Below are 16,819 nucleotides of genomic sequence, written 5' to 3'. Positions count from 1 at the left end.
AACTACCAGTCTGAGTACGGCTGAAGGGCCGAACCGATCATGTCGGAAATTTTATAAATTTTATCCGACTAGTTGGTGAACTATAGAATTGCAATCACAGATTGATAAATATAGACATTAGTAGCAACCACATATGTATAACAAATCACTCGGTCATGAACGCCGGGTATAAAATGCAAGCCAAGGGGGGAAAGGACTTTTCTATCTATGCTCATCTTTGAAATCATGAAATCGTGTCGAGATTACTAGGTCAACCAGCATCGGAGTCCCGGATACCGAATCCAAACATTTAATAGATCGCGAGAGGGTGACGCCAGCCAACTTCAATGACCTTCACGGCGGTACAGCATGCAAGACCAGCCGCATAGCAGCATACGGTAAAGGTGATAAGGCCCCAGTAAGACCCATCGCAGCGTGCCAGGATCTCACCTGCAATAGGGATTCCGGTGAGAGTTCTGGTGGCAAAAGTATGTCAGTTATAGATACGCAAGTGACATCACAAGCAAAAAAAAACTCACCCGAAGCTCACTATGGTATAGGCAGTTGCGTAATACCGGCCATAGTGTTCGGTTTTGCAGAGTTGGCCGACACAGACTGGCGTCAGGCTGATATTGCTGCCGCTTGAGAATCCAAAAATAACAGCATAAACGATCAGCAGGGGCATACTATCTCCAGCGGGAAGCCACAGGCAGGCGTTACAGAGCACGCAGAGCGCTACCGTCGCGATCAAAGTGTTAAAGCGACCAAGAAAATCGGCAAAGAATCCGGGCAGCCATCGCCCAAAGAATGATCCGGCATTCAAGACAGCAATTATCTGGTATGAGAACTTGCTGGAGAAACCATGGTCGAGGGCGTAGGACGAGATGTAGCTAATTGGCACGAAAAGACCCCACTCAATAAAGAAGACGCTAGCGGTAGTAAGTACGAACCGCGGGTCTCGGAAGATGCGGAAGTCAGGCAGCACGTTCTCCTTGGAAAATGGCTTCTGCGGGAGTCGAGACCTGATCAAGAGGTTTGCAATTGATAGCACAACCAGACAGATCAACGCAACAACCCGAGTGGCCCAGGCCCAGCCAATCTTGGGGAATAGAGCTTCTAGAATCAGAGGGAAAACAATGCCTCCGACAGAGCCGCCAGTGGCAGCAACGCCAGTCGCAACTCCACGTTTCTCATAGAAATAGTGGCCAATCGCCGAGACCGCCGGTGTGAAAATGAGGGACGCTCCCACTCCACCTAGTACACCGATGACCATCATAAAGTGCCAATATTCAGTACAGAAGCCGAGGAGGATGATCATGGCCATTTCAAACACGGAACCCACGAAGACAAGAATACGTGGGCCTCGAGCATCAAAGATGGGACCGACCTGCACTCCACAGAAGAAAGTGAGAAAGGCAAACATTCCGAAAATCCAGCCATTGGTTCCTGAGCTGTATTCCTTTAGTTGATGGGTTTGGATATATGCTTGAAACGTGGCAATGGTGTTGACCAGGCCCAGCGATCCAAAGAGACCGAGGAAGCTGCCCAGCACGACCAGCCAGGCTTCGAGTCCTCCCTCGGGGTAGATGTTCCCTTCAGCGTCTGTAGTCGCTCGACTAATGGGGTCTCTTCTGGCTGATCTCTGAGATGGTGCCACGGTGGATGCTGTTCGGTATACATCATCTAGGCTGGGTTCTTGCTCTGGTGCAGCCTCCGTGTCAGATTTCTCATTGACCATGTGAGCAGTAGTCTTCTGGTCAAAGGATGTGGCGCTCTGGTTGGTGTTCAAAATATCGAATTCATGGTCGCCGGTCTTGCCGCTGGCAGACCCGACATTGGTAGACATTCTATGTGGAGAGAGCAGCTATTATATTCTCTTTGTTGCATTAAGGGGTAATGAAGTCCTAGTTCTCTGAAGTTGAGGATCCAGGATGATATTGTAGGAGAAAGTATTTGAAGGAGGGGCAGTACATATTAGAAATCGAAACTTCCAAAAGACTCATATGCAAAAGTGCCCAGGCTAATAATTTTCCGCGGAATCAATCCCATTGGAGTTTAAGTGTAATAATTAAAGAAGAGAAATTTTCGGGGTACGTGATAATTGGCAGGGAAGGAAGTGGATCTATCGTGCTTAGATCCATACCCGACGCCTTGGGGATATTATTTGTCTATACATGTTGTTCTACACCGACTAAATGATGGGGGACTTCAGAACTATCATTGGATGTTTTCAATTGAGCAGCATAGCTTGATTGATATACATCACTGACGGTTCTTTTTGTTGGCATCATATAGAATGACAATCTATAGTATTTGTCGGCTATAGCTATGAATGGTGGTAAAACTCCGAACTTCCGAACTTCCGAACTCCGCGAGACATTTGAAACGCATGCGGAGCGCATATACTTAGCTACATCCGGGCATAACATTAACTATTCGTAAGTGGACATGACTTAACTAGTTGGTTGGTTTATATTTGAATACATAACTACAATTCTCAAGAAAAAGTAGAAGGTTGACGTACTATACATGAAATCGCACGCAATCGGATGATGATGCAGGTAGATATATATAACCATGATCAGGTTTTTATCATCGGCCATTTAATGTATGTGAATCTCATATAACCTCCCCAGGCTGGAAATTCTGGAAGCGTGTAAACGTGAAACATGTAATATTCAAAAATGCAACCTTAGTCTTATTTAACTAGCATAGAATATTGTCTGTTGAGTAGTCTAGCGCAAGAATCATTGCGTAGGCTCATGAGTACTTAAAAGGCAACCTCTTCCATCAAACTGGGCTTGTGGTTTAGTGGTATAATACTCCCTTAGCATGGGAGTGGTCCGGGGTTCGATTCCCCGCGAGTCCACTTTTTTTTGTTTTTGTTTTTGACTACGTTAAACAAACATACACTAGAAGGACCCCTTTCTTTTTTCTCAAAAAAGGAATATGTCTATCGAGTATTTTGATCACATCAGCTGATGCTCCTCAGTGAAAAGGAGGCCTGTTAGAAAAAGTGCTTTCGAGCTACTATTGGTGGAAAGCTTGGCATGCCTAGGACCTAAATTATACTTAAGAGCTGCGGGAACCTCGGCTGATATAGTATTCTTCCCCGGTATGCCGAATCTATCCACCAAAGGAGATAAGCCAGGTGATGTTCACATGTGAGGTTTTGAGCAGTACGTACAACATATGAATAATTATGAAGATTCTCTATCAGACCGATACAATTGTTCCAGGCTACGCGATGCTTATCCGGGACAAGAAGCACACCAGACCAATCGCGAGCTGCCCCCGCTTTTCACTCGCGGAGTTTGTTATCCCAAAATGAGAGATAAACGTCGATCTCGCCGGAATCCGTCGCTCATCCGGTCCCAATGATAGCTATGCACAATGCGACCGAATTATTAGAGAAACCATTCATGCGATTGACGTCTTTATAACTGCCCAATACCCCAGACAAAACCACCGGCGTTATACCTAGACCAGGGACAAAAGAAGTAGCAGCAAGATACACAGGTGAACCTATCACCCTGGGGTCGACCCCGGGATGGCTGAAACCGATAACAGTGGATACGAACAAGGGGTCGTGCCCAGGTGGCGCAGAAGAAGCATCCGGCCTGGAGCTAAAGATTTCTTCCAATCGTCCACTTGGAAGCACCTAGTCTGGCAAGGTAGCCTTTTATTAAATTAAATGGGCCTACAGATACCGAGTGCACCGGTCGGGGGGCTATTGGTAGGGCTTTTCGGGGGGAGTATATAGCTGCGTCCCCTCCCCGAGATAAAAAAAAAAGACACATCCCATCTGCCCTCTGGCCCATTCATACCCACCAGTCCAGGATGTTACTCAAGTCAGTCCTGTCATATGCTCTCCTGGCCCTTTCGCTGGGGTCAGATCTTGCGACTGCCTCCAAACACGGTCGCTTTGCAGAGATAGCTCGTGCACCACAAGAGAAGGCCAAACGGACAGTTGAGGCTCGTAACCAGAAACATGCGAAATCTGACAAAGATTACCGCTTCCTGAGCAAGAAGACTAAGCGTGAGTGTCGAATTATATCATTGTTAGCAGCAAAAATCTCTAATAGACCCATAGATTACCTGGTGGACTCCCTGCCGGATGTTTCATTTGATATCGGCGAGATGTATTCTGGTCTGGTGCCAATTGATATGAACAATAGCTCCAGATCGCTCTTCTTCATCTTCCAGCCTACCATCAACGAGCCCGTAGACGAAGTAACCATCTGGCTCAACGGTGGCCCTGGATGCAGTTCGATGGAGAGTTTCTTGCAAGAGACTGGTCGTTTCATATGGCAACCTGGTACTTTTGCCCCGGTGGAGAACCCTTATGCTTGGGTCAACCTAACCAATGTGTTGTGGTGAGTAGTTGTTATGCATATGAACCTATAACCTTGTTAACATCTCGCAGGGTCGACCAGCCTATCGGAACAGGCTACTCCGTCGGCACACCAACTGCTGTTTCACAAGAAGAGACAGCAGAGGACTTTGTCAAGTTCTTCAAGAACTTCCAGAAGATTTTCGGAATCAAGAACTTCAAGATCTATGTCACTGGTGAGAGTTATGCTGGACGTTACGTGCCCTATATCTCAGCTGCGATGCTTGACGAAAAGGACAAGGAGTATTTCGACCTAGATGGTGAGTTATCTCGAATATTCAAGAGGCTGGGATGCAAATTCTGACTACTTACCCAGGCGCGCTGGCATACGACCCGTGCATTGGACAGTTCGACTCCGTGCAGGAAGAAGTGCCCGTTGTGCCATTTGTCCAGCAAAACGCGAACCTGTTCAACTTCAACGAATCATTCATGGCCGAGCTCGAAAAGAAGCACAAATCCTGCGGATACGAGGAGTTCATCGACAAGTACCTCACTTTCCCGCCACCCAAAGTCCAGCCGCCCATGTTATCCAGCAGCTTGGCCAACGACTGTGATCTGTTTGACCTCGTCTACGATGAAATCTTCCACATCAACCCATGCTTCAACCTCTACGAGATCAACCAGATGTGCCCGCTCCTCTGGGACGTTCTCGCCTTCCCCACCTCGCTCGACTACCAAGCGCCCGGAGCAAGCGTCTACTTCGATCGCGCAGATGTCAAGCGAGCGCTACACGCGCCCAACGAGACCTGGAGCGGGTGTTCCCTCGAGCCCGTGTACGTCGGTGGCGACTCCGGCCCAGAGCAAGAAGGCGACATTTCGGCGAACCCGATCGAGCACGTCTTGCCGCAGGTGATCGAGGCTACTAACCGCGTTCTTATTGCAAACGGTGACTTTGACATGGTTATCATCACCAACGGCACGCTCCTGGCCATCCAGAATATGACCTGGAACGGCCACCTCGGTTTCCAAAAGAAGCCACACACTCCCATCGATATCAAAATTCCGGACCTCTTGTACGCCGATGTCTTTGCGGAGAACGGTGCGTCTAGTCTCGATGGTTCTCAGGGTATCATGGGTGTTCAGCACTATGAGCGTGGCCTAATGTGGGCTCAGAGTTACCAGGCTGGTCACATGCAACCGCAGTACCAGCCTCGCGTGGCTTATCGTCACCTTGAATGGCTGCTCAGACGCACCGAGGAACTTTAGTGTCTTATTCACAAAGGCGAAAACCTCACATATGCAGAGTTTATATCAAGACATTATGTATAGAAAGCATAAGCCATAAATTTATGTAGTTTATAGACCAGAACCGCTCATGCATGACACCGGAGTCTGGCAATAGGCTACAAAGTGTATCTTCATAGGGTATCTAGAGATCAAATCCCATCGAGTTTATCATTCCCTATGCCGTAGCTATTTCTGATGCCTCATACGATTGACTGTAATGAATGCCGAATATCTTGCCTGATTAGGCCTTCATTACAACATATGTGTGGAATAAAGTCTTGGCGGGCCTAGAATCGACTTTATTGGTAGGAGTAGTATTTTCATTCCGCCTAAGCTTGCGAGTACCTGAAATCTCTTGCAGTGCCCTACAAGGTACTCAGTATAGCTCAGAGAAATCACGCACAACCCTTTGGCTGGTGTATATATCCCAGGCTGCTACCAAGTGGTGTGCTCCAGCTGATTACCAGTTTCGCAAATTAAAAGGGACAAATCATGTACGAAAATCACCGGGCCGGTGTAGGGAATTTGTTTGTATGTTGTAAACCGGACCATAGTGATCCAACACAAGGAATTAAAGGTAAAAGCTATCCCTCAGTGGAGTCGTTCCTGACCCTCCAAATTTCCGGATTGACTTACCCACGCTGCAAGAAAGGTATTGAAAGGGAACAAAAACCGGATGTTAAGAATGTTCGACACATAACCGAGAGCCACCTATTCTCTGCAGTATTGAGCCGTGTAGAGTCTCTCCAAGTCAAGAACATAAGCAGTTTCCGAGCAGGTAATGCTAGAGGCCGTATGCACAACACTCCCAAAATGGCAAGCAGTAAGTTATCCGGGAAGGAGCCTTGGAGGTTACAGGAGTATTCAAGTGCTGTGATTGGCCGAGAGCAAGGATTCCCCCTGGTCTGAATGCGGCATGGATGCGCCCGCCAAGATTCATGATCCTCAACGTTGGTGAGTTCAACCATTTTTTGTTTTCTTATTCTATGTTGTACAAGATTTTAACGTTATTTTTGGTATTCGCAAGGATCCAGGATTGCTGTTATATTATTATACTGTAGAACTAAAACATCTTGAATATCTTGGGAGAGAGGTAAGAAGGGCAACGTAGAGGGTGACGTTCAAGCGGAGCACGCATGCGGTTCTTGATCTCCGTATTCTCAATACTTCGCCCAAAACAAGAGTACTAGTGAGAGGTACGGGTACGGATAGAGTGGTCTGTCTTACTGCAAAATTTTTCTGGTGGATCATGAAGGCCAATGAGGTCTCGGGTCAGGGTAGAGTCAAATGTGTTCATTATTTCGACCTTTTCTAATGTTTGATATGTTGGTAAATATATCTGTGATGACTATATAGGACCATTTGAATTTTGCATACAGAGTAGCCGGATATGTATAAAGGTAGAAGTTGAAGACCCTTGAGGCTGAATAGTATATCGGATTTACCTCGGTGGCGTTCAATCCTAGATCGCAAGAACATTAGAAGTACCGTGCTACAGGTCTTTGAGTATTCCTTTTGAGCTATTCCCTGTGCAGCTGTGAATTATTAACTAACATCAACAATTTTACTAATATAATACGCCATAGTGGAACCTCTTATGTACAATTTTCTTTTTGACCACCTTGGATTCTGCTGGTACTGCTCATAAAAGATGAGTGTTGAATTTACCAATAGAGTACGAGGATATGCTTTAATTACAGCTATGAAAGCCCAACCACAGAAAAATAAGGGGAGATAGACATTATAGAAAGCTCATTCTAGTTACGGCAGGTGGTAGGGCGGTTTCCAAACCTGGAAACATATCAGGTCCAACTGCCAAGTATGTCTTCATTCTAATTTATATGCACTCGGCGAGGCCAAACGCGGGCAAATGTTCAGATTTGTTCAAATTACAGACCATAGCAGAATATCAGAATGTCATCACACCTTTTCCTGGCAGTCCCACTTTTCGGCGTTGACCAGTGATGAAATCTCGTACCAGAGAACCAATGGTAATATAAAAGAAAAAGAAAAAAAAGGAAGCATATTGCCCTAATAGTATATAGCAACTCTGGAATCCCACCTCGCCATTTTCCCTTCTTTCCTCTTTTGTCAATTCGCAACTTTCCCCTCGCTACCTCTCAAAACATCTTGGACAAGGTATAGCTACCCCCAGCTTGCCTTAATTCCTTCATATATCTTGCTAGAGCTTCGTCTCTTAGCTTTTTATCTTATATCCCTGTGGCAGAACCTCTGGTTCATGCCCTCGGATCATTTATATCATTCATCATCACTTTGCGAGAGAAAAGAAATCCATTTCAACAAAGGCCGCGCACGAGGTACTTCCGCTCTTCAGTAGCAAGCTTGCACTACCCTGGAGACAACTGTCTCATCGACTGCGACTGCGACAAACCCAGCATCGATAGCGACAAGCCCATTTGCAAAACCTGACAGCAGTATATCTCGACCATTGTCCTTGCGACACTTTCGGCCCACAGCGAATTGCCCCCGGATTTACGATATATGACCCCATTGCAACTCCTTCCCACATCTGTAGATCTACCGTCGACCTCTCATCGAATTCCCAGCGATACATTCACGGTATAGAACAAGCGAAAAGCGACATACCAGACAGGAAGCAGCAAATCCCAAGCGACTGAAAACTATATTCCAAAGCGCCATATAAAACCGTCATTATGGGACTCGAAAAATTTAACCCTTTCAAAAAGGATAGTCCGACATTTCCCAGCGTTGTCATACCACTCGCCGATGCGCCTGTCCACTCCCTCTCGGAAAAGATAGACAAGGAGTCCAGCCAGAGCTCGGACCGCTCGTCTTCCTCGGAGAATGGTGCTGCTGGCTCCAAAGATCCAACTCATCTGACCCTCGAAGCCCTTCGTGCAGAAATCGAGTCTGATATTTCCACGGCTACCCATGACTCTGCCTATGACCGTATGTTCATCCCACATTTTCACACTAGTTCCCGTATGAAAACTCCCTGAAATTGGGGGTTTGATCTAACTCGACGACACAGGCAAGGCAAAGGTGATCAACAGAGCCCTGCAGGATATCGGCATGGGCCGGTATCAATGGGAGCTGTTCTTCCTTTGTGGTTTTGGTTGGACAGCAGACAACCTTTGGCTTCAGGTAGGAGATCGAAATCAAACAAATCACACAAATCAAATCTAACCATGTGTAGGGAGTTGCCCTGACGCTGACCCCTATCTCCTACGAATTCGGACTCTCCGATACGTGGGTGCGTTTTACCACTTGTGCTTTATTCTTAGGTCTCTGTATTGGTGCCTCATTCTGGGGTATTGCGTCTGATATTGTTGGTCGTCGTCTTGCTTTTAACACCACTCTATTTATGGCTGGTGCCTTTGGTCTGGCTGCCGGTGGTGGCCCTACTTGGATTGGGTAAGTCTTCATGAGAATAACTCATTTTGAATTTTACGCTGATCATAAATGCAGTACATGTGCTCTGTTCGCTTGCTTGGGTCTTGGTGTAGGTGGTAACCTGCCTGTCGATGGTGCTCTTTTCCTGGAGTTCCTCCCCTTTGTCTCCGGCAACATGTTGACCATGTTGAGTATCTGGTGGCCTTTTGGCCAACTAATCGGCAGTCTGCTTGCATGGGCTTTTATTCCTAACTTCAGCTGCACTAGCTATGAAGGTTGCACCAAGGAGAACAACATGGGCTGGCGCTACCTGGTTCTCACTCTGGGTGCCATCACTTTTGTCATGTTCATCCTACGTTTCTTCTGTTTCCACTTGTACGAGTCGCCCAAGTTCCTGCTCTCCCGTGGCCGCCAGGAAGAAGCCGTCGCCGCTATTCATGGCATTGCCCACAAGAACGGCACTAAGACCTGGTTGACCAGCGAGATCCTCAACGAAATTGGTGGTCATGTCGTGGTGCACGAGAAAGAGACAGGGCTCTCTTACTCTCAAATCGTGGGCCGCTTCTTCTCCAAATTTTCAATGGAGCGCATTGCGCCCCTGTTCGCTAACAAGCGCATGGGCTGGAATACCGTTCTGCTCTGGTTCTGCTGGGCCACCATCGGCATGGGTTACCCTCTCTTCAACGCTTTCCTGCCGCAGTACCTCTCCAAATCCGGTGGTGAGACCAACTCGAACTACATCACTTACCGCAATTACGCCATCACCTCTATCGTTGGTCTTCCTGGCTCTCTTCTGGCTTGCTGGACGGTCGAGCTCAAGTACATTGGTCGCAAGGGCACCATGGCAATCTCCACCTTGATCACCGGTGTGTTGCTGTTCTGCTTTACCGCATCCACGAACTCCGACATCCAGCTCCTATGCAGTTCTCTGGAGGCCTTCTTCCAGAACATCATGTACGGTGTCCTGTTCGCCTATACCCCCGAGACCTTCCCTGCTCCGAACCGCGGTACTGGCACTGGTATCTCCAGCTGCTTGAACCGTATCACTGGTCTCTGTGCTCCCCTTGTCGCTATATATGCCGGTAGTGCGAACCCCAACTCGCCCATCTATGCGTCCGGCGGGTTGATTCTGGCTTCTTTTGTAGCTATGTGTCTTCTACCCATTGAGACTCGGGGTAAGCAGACCCTTTAAGAAGCGGATTAAATCTCTTCGGTTTGCCAAAATGTCTTGCATATTGTCGATTTTCACACAGCCTTCTGCTTGTGTTGGAAAGTGCAAGATGAGAACTCGACAAAATGAAAACGGACACCGCACCCATATATCACGAATCCGTTCCCTTGCCATTGCGATCTGAATGATTCGACCAATGGATTGACATGCTCAAAGCACTCGGGGGGAATATATGGACCGGATAGAGTGTTCTTGTCATATATATCATCATCCAGTGGCCATTCCCAGGTGGCCTCTGAACTTGAACATAGATACCAATCAAGATACCAAGTTTGTGTTTTTCTCTCTTAAATTCCAGGTCAAATCACGAACTCATAAAATGTACTTGGCCTATAAAAAAAAAGCCACCACTGGTCTTTGTCTACCTATGTACTTGACTTCCTCTGCCACTTTCGGATTTACCTTGCTCAGTGGGTAAAAGTGGCTTTCGCCCACTGGACATCTGGAGCGATCCCTTAAAGCTCACTTACTGGTATTCTGTCTGTGCCTTGAACGAGCGGTATTTTTCAGAAGAGAGTTCAGCCTTTCTGTATGACTAGTGCCACGACGACCTCAGCCTCGTTTAAATTGGGGATGCGAAAGACGGCCATGAGGAATGGGAGAAGCTCTCTCAGTGCTCACATAAGTACTAAAAAAGCTAGATAAGTATAAAATACACCAAATAAGATACCAAAGAAAGACACTAAAAAAGCCATATAGTCTGAGATCAATGGTTGGTCGTACTACATAGTGTTCAAAAAGTCTGTTCCCACTGCCCCACTTGCTATCTCCCCAACAACCATCGTGTTTTTTTTCTTCTTCCTACACACCCCCCAATGGTATTAACCAAGGATATTCTTGGTTTAGGTCGTACAAAATCAGGTAAGCTATCCCTAGCATAACGCTCAGCTATTATTTATAGCTATCAGGCCGGTATTACCCAGTCAAAGCTAGCACTCGATTTTAGGTGCTCCCGCCGAACGATTTACAATACTTTGAAACGGTTTAAAGAATATAATACTATTAAATCTCTCCCTCGAACCGGTCGCCTGAGGATCTTTAGTGATCGAACTCGCCATTTACTTTTTATACTCGCCCGCCGGCACCCCTTTTGGTCCTATAAAACGCTGAGTTGTACTATACCTAGTCATCTATCCCACTCTACTATTATTAATATTTTAAGGCCAACCGGTCTTCTAAAATATAGGACAAAAAGGAAGATTCTAATCGGAAAGGAATTAGCTCGATAATAATATCGTTTTATTCAAAAATAGCGCTCTAAGTAGTCTAGAAATAATATTTAAAACTAGGTCTTCTCGGATAAGTATTCTGTATAATAAATAATAAACTATAGACTATAATGGTATTAGCGCTTTCGGTCGGAAGGCTATAGAAAAGATCTTATAAATACTAAGGTATACATTAAAGATATTTCATAAATAGTTTAGGGTATAATCTAGTTAGGTAGTCGATCAGAGTTGATTATTATAAGGCGGGAGAATATTATTAACCTAGAATCGAAGAAAACAGGATATACTGCTATTTCCTATATAGATACTCTTAAAGAAGGTCTACTTCCATTCTATCGACCCTACTCTATCTTTCAGTAAGATAACGCTCGGATCTATACTACTAAAATCACATAGGAATAGTTTAAAACTCACAGGATATATATAGAGGAGTGGCCGCTACACTCACCGGATTTAAACCCAATTGAACCTATATAGCAGTGGCTAAAGGTTAAACTTTTTGAGTTATTTCCTAAGTTAATATATATAGGAAGGTCTGAGGAGGATTAGATAGTATTCAAAAGGTATATAAAGATAGCATAGGATGCTATTCCGCAGTCGAAGATTGATTCATTGATTTTGAGTATAGGGCGCAGATATATAGCAGTACGGAAGGCAAAGGGGTATTATACAAAATATTAAATTTAAATTTTACCCGAGATTGGCATAGGGTTTAACCCTGTTTTATTCGAAGTAAATTGAGTAAAGTATGGTGGTACTATGCATAGATATGTAGAGATATATATTTCAATGTTCATGGGTGAAAATGCGGGTGGGAACAGACTTATTAAACCCCACTGTATTATTGAAGATGGTTTGTGAAGGCGGTGATGTAGGCGGTAAGGTATTATTATCCAATGAAAGACATGTGACACGCTAATCCAGACTAGGATAAGCGAGCCCCACCACTTTCCCTTAACCCACACAATCCCACATTTTCCACATTTTCCACCAACCATCTCCAATATGCCAGATCCACATCCCCAATTCAGTCCTGCATGTCCGTGTCCGATACCCTACATTCTGCAGCCAGAAGAGCGCGTCGAGCAACTCAAAGCTTGTTTGCAGACTGATTTCGGCGAAGCCCAGCGTGTGAATGCCGAAGCCCTCATTCGCCTGTATGAAAGTGGCGAGCTCGGACCACGCCAACGATCCGATCCCCCAGTCTACCTTATCGATGGACAACGAGTCGACAAGGACTCGTGGGAAGATGCAGCTAAGACAGGAATCAGATGGTGCGAGGTATGTTGTTGAATATCCTTCGACCTATTGGCTATATATTATACTGGCTCACACTTATAACATATTCAGACATTAGAGTATCAGCAGCTCAGTCGTCCGGCGATACCCAACATTCTGCAGCCTGAAGAGCGCGTCGAGCAACTCAAAGCTTGTCTGCAGACTGATTTCGGCAAAGCCCAGCGTGTGAATGCCGAAGCCCTCATTCGCCTGTATGAAAGTGGCGAGCTCGGACCACGCCAACGATCCGATCCCCCAGTCTACCTTATCGATGGACAACGAGTCGACAAGGACTCGTGGGAAGATGCGGCTAAGATAGGAATCAGATGGTGCGAGGTATATTGTTGAATATCCTTCGACCTATTGGCTATATATTATACTGGCTCATACTAATAACATATTCAGACATTAGATTATCAGCAAATGATGTCGCAACATGAGTTCCAGGCAAATATCATATAACCAACCCTATATGGTATTGTCAAGAGTCTTTGGCTAATCATGTGCTATGAATATTAGCCGCAGCAAATGGCCCAGTCTGTTTCAGAAACTTTCGCTTATTCGAACACCCTCCATATGCACCAGGTATATCAATCCGAGTTACGTCAACGATTAATTGAGGTCATTAACTAACAAAACCTAGCTACATGCTCAGATCAGGATATCTCCCAGATATGGTGGCATCGGAAACTTGACACGGCCTTTCTTAGTATGCAATGATACTGGAAGCAACGTGCTTACCCTCTTCTCTTCCGATCTCCAGGCACTCCAGTTCAACATGGTACTCCACATTGGAGCCATGCGAGGCGTAGTGCAAGTAACAACCGCCAATGGCCCGGCTTTCCAGCATTCAATGGTTATTGACATGCAAATTCTCACTTCTGCCTTTGTGCCACTTACCCCCTGGTTTGAAGAGCGTGCTATTGTGAAGCCAGACAGTCCGGGAGATGTACGCCTCTCAGGGAAGGCCATGCGTGACTATTTATTCTTTGCCACCTCGCCCGGAAATGCCCATCTGTACGTTGCGCAGAAAAAAGCTGGAATTATTCGTGATCTCCCCGCTTGAGTTCTTTCGTTTCTTTTTTTTTTTTTTCTCTCTTGGCAGAATACCACCTCTTATCATATTACCAAATTCAATCTCGTTAATCGATCAACTGGTTATGCCCTGATTTTGCGCCTGACTGGTCCATCACATGATTTATCTGAGCACTGAGCAGCTCACTGAATCTGAGCCCCGACTGAAACCTACTCAGTGAGCCTGACTCTGAGCGCCCCCAAGAAATGGGCGACAGCTAAGATAGGAAGCCTTGGCGGAGGAAATCAAGTACATAGCTTTATAGTACCTCGCCCTTCGGCTTAATAGACCAGCGGCCGGGAATAAGTTTCTACGTCAGTACTATAAGAAAAGACTAGATGGAGACTGCTACTCAAAGGAAGATTATATGAAATACGTGAAACCTTTCAAGGTTCCAACCTTGCAATGTTGAAAAATATGCTTATCCAATCCTTGACAAATATGGACGTAACCCTTAGTTATGATAACGACAGCAAAGAGAAAAAGAAGAAAATGCCAGAACTCCATTCCAGTCCAAGCAAGCTCCCGGATAATCAAGAGAAAGCGAAAAAGAAAACCCACTTCACCCATTTTCCAATTGTGACTATGTAGCGTGCAGGTTCCTCGCCGGGACCGATCAGATAACGCGCAAAGAGCTCGAGAAAAAGAAAATAACGAACAAAGAAGAAAATGGCCATGAAACAAAAACACAAGAGATAAAAATATCTGAAAATATCGCTCATCAACAAAGTGTAAAGACGTTATGAAGACATCACATCATGACCCCAATGGAAGAAATACATCCTGTTTAAGCCACCGGTTGATTACGACGGCCACGCTTCTCTAGCAATGTGGAACCACTCAGAGTAAGCTCGAACGGCTGCTGATGCTTGCGAATAGAGCTCTTTGCAGCACTCGCGACAGCAGCGTCATGCATCCCGTAGCCCTGTTTAGGCTTTGACTGGTGGGGCAGTTGTCGTGCTTGTGCAGCGCTGCTTTGAGCGCCGAGGTTCGTGGATCGGAGCTTGGCTTCCATTCCGGCCATGTCACCTTGGCGAGTGGCCACTTTAGCGAGTGGTTGGCCTCCGAGGTTGTTGCTGTATTCGGGTTCGTCGTCATAATCTTCGTTGAGAGCACCCAGTGCCGACTGGAATCCTGCCGTACCACTGCGGTTGGATTGGCGCGCAATCACACGACGCTTTGTTTCCTCTTCTTGTCTGTGCACTGCATAGCCAACATCAAAGACTTCACGGAGGTTGAAGGCGCCCGGAGATCGGAAGTCCATGCGCCGGTCTGCTGCAACGGATGGTTGATCGAGGAAACGGGCACTGGCGGGCTGGTAGGGCCCGTGTTCGGCGCTGGAGGAGTCGAGCTGCTGCGGGCCTTTTTCGGTATGGAGGTAGGGCGTTGCTAGAGGGGGTGCGTCTGCGGCAGCGGTAGTCTCCTCATCGGTACCCTGGATCCAGGGGTGTGCAAGGAACTCCTTGATGGTGTACCGCTTTTCCGGGTCCACGGTGAGGAGATGCGAGATCAGATCTTGGGCTGACTTGGAAATATCATCCCACCAAGGTGACAAAAAAGTGTATTGGCCGCGCGCCACTTTCTCGGTAAGGACTTGGATGCTCTCGTCATAGAACGGAGGGAATCCACAGAGAAGTGTGTAGAGCACACAACCCATGGCCCACATGTCCACACTTTTGGAGTAACGCTCGTCCTTGACGATTTCTGGTGCTGTATATCCGACGGTACCGCAAGGCGTCATCGTCTGGCTATCCCAAATCACCTTGGACAGACCGAAATCTGCAAGCTTAATCTTACCAATACCACCCGCACCAACTCCAGGGACGAATTCTCCCTCATCTTCTTTGTCTTCGTCGCCTGGTTGTTGAGGTTTGGGATTCTTGCTGGGAACGTTGGGAATTGGATAGAACAGGAGGTTTTCCGGTTTAATGTCACTTCATGAGAATGTTAGCTTTCACAAGCGCAAATCGCTACAGACAGGATGACAAACCGATGAACGACACCCGATGTCTCGTGTAGATATTCAATCGCTTCCGCAACCTGGCGGATGACGTGGCGGCTAAGATTTTCGCTGAAATATGTCAATCGGACAATCTGGTGGAATAATTCACCCCCGGGGCAAAGTTCGAGGACGATGTAGTAATATTGCCGCGACTCGGAAAAATCAATCAACTTGACGATGTTGGGATGGTCGAGATTGCGCATAATCTGAACCTCTTTGAGAATATTTGCCCGCTGTTAAAAATGACTAGTCAGTAATGACGAAACGAGATTGATGCACAACCATGTAAAAAGGCAATGCCATAGGGTAGTGTATCATTTCGCCGGCAGACGCAAGTTGCCATGAAGTAAGCCGAGCGTGAGAAAAAGAATTGTATGCGCACCTCCGCCGCCTTGGGGATTTTTTTGACCGTTGGATAGTGAGGATCGTTCTACATAACGTATTGGCCATGTTTATAGACAGATTGCAAACCATGTAACGATGAAGGAAGGAAAACACAAAAACCACAAGGAAAACAAGAAGAGCAAGGCACCTCGCGGTAGAACCTACCTGATTGCTATTCATTTCAAATTTGCGGACGACCTTGATGGCCACCTCGCCATATTCCGTTGTCGTATCCTTGGCCCGATAAACGTTACTGAAGGCGCCGTCGCCCATCTTCTCTACCAAGATCCAGCGCTCTAGGCCAGGGTATTTGGGCATCTTTGATCGGTTCAAGTTCTCCTCTGCCACTAGACGTTCGATTTCGACAGAGCGATCCTGTCTGATTTGAGAATCAGGTTTCTGGAGGGCATTGGCTCTGCCTTCAGGGCCAAAAGCCTCGAGTGCAGGTGAATATTGACCTATCGGTTGGCGTTGTGGCTCTGCATGGATAGTGGAAACGTCGGTCGTCGGCTCGGAATGAGGGGTGACAAGGCGGGCCTGCTTGCCATGCCGGATGAAATTCTTGATATTCTGTATTGTACTCATGATATCGAAGAAGAATCGCGATTCGTAAACAGATGTCTTGGATGTCTTAGTTTGATTTCGG

At 46.5% G+C, this 16,819-nt stretch overlaps 5 protein-coding genes across 5 annotated transcripts; 3 read left to right on the top strand and 2 right to left on the bottom strand.

Moving 5' to 3' along the window:
- Positions 1–289: 289 nt before the first annotated feature.
- Positions 290–1,825, bottom strand: N7518_006727 (MCT family MFS transporter; the record flags this gene model as incomplete). The annotated part of the gene is made up of 2 exons (XM_057187654.1): positions 290–455; positions 519–1,825. The coding sequence occupies 2 exons, from the start codon at positions 1,823–1,825 to the stop codon at positions 290–292; spliced, it is 1,473 nt and encodes a 490-aa protein (XP_057039357.1).
- Positions 1,826–3,819: 1,994 nt separating this feature from the next.
- Positions 3,820–5,578, top strand: sxa2 (putative pheromone processing carboxypeptidase (Sxa2); the record flags this gene model as incomplete). Its single annotated transcript, XM_057187653.1, has 4 exons — positions 3,820–4,018; positions 4,073–4,355; positions 4,406–4,632; positions 4,689–5,578. 4 exons carry the CDS (start codon positions 3,820–3,822, stop codon positions 5,576–5,578), a joined length of 1,599 nt encoding a protein of 532 aa, XP_057039356.1.
- A 2,696-nt stretch (positions 5,579–8,274) lies between these two features.
- On the top strand, positions 8,275–10,166 carry N7518_006725 (uncharacterized protein; the record flags this gene model as incomplete). The annotated part of the gene is made up of 4 exons (XM_057187652.1): positions 8,275–8,530; positions 8,613–8,725; positions 8,778–8,995; positions 9,050–10,166. 4 exons carry the CDS (start codon positions 8,275–8,277, stop codon positions 10,164–10,166), a joined length of 1,704 nt encoding a protein of 567 aa, XP_057039355.1.
- Positions 10,167–12,439: 2,273 nt separating this feature from the next.
- N7518_006724 (uncharacterized protein) lies at positions 12,440–13,778 on the top strand (the record flags this gene model as incomplete). The annotated part of the gene is made up of 4 exons (XM_057187651.1): positions 12,440–12,715; positions 12,785–13,048; positions 13,232–13,297; positions 13,356–13,778. The coding sequence occupies 4 exons, from the start codon at positions 12,440–12,442 to the stop codon at positions 13,776–13,778; spliced, it is 1,029 nt and encodes a 342-aa protein (XP_057039354.1).
- A 796-nt stretch (positions 13,779–14,574) lies between these two features.
- On the bottom strand, positions 14,575–16,758 carry N7518_006723 (serine/threonine-protein kinase; the record flags this gene model as incomplete). Its single annotated transcript, XM_057187650.1, has 3 exons — positions 14,575–15,721; positions 15,778–16,022; positions 16,339–16,758. The coding sequence occupies 3 exons, from the start codon at positions 16,756–16,758 to the stop codon at positions 14,575–14,577; spliced, it is 1,812 nt and encodes a 603-aa protein (XP_057039353.1).
- Positions 16,759–16,819: the final 61 nt, after the last annotated feature.

This window comes from Penicillium psychrosexuale (assembly GCF_028828465.1).
Source record: "Penicillium psychrosexuale strain IBT 29551 chromosome Unknown utg000004l, whole genome shotgun sequence".
NCBI classification, from domain to species: Eukaryota; Fungi; Ascomycota; class Eurotiomycetes; order Eurotiales; family Aspergillaceae; genus Penicillium; species Penicillium psychrosexuale.
Note: the sequence above shows the minus strand (reverse complement) of the source record. Positions and strands in the feature narration are given on the sequence as shown.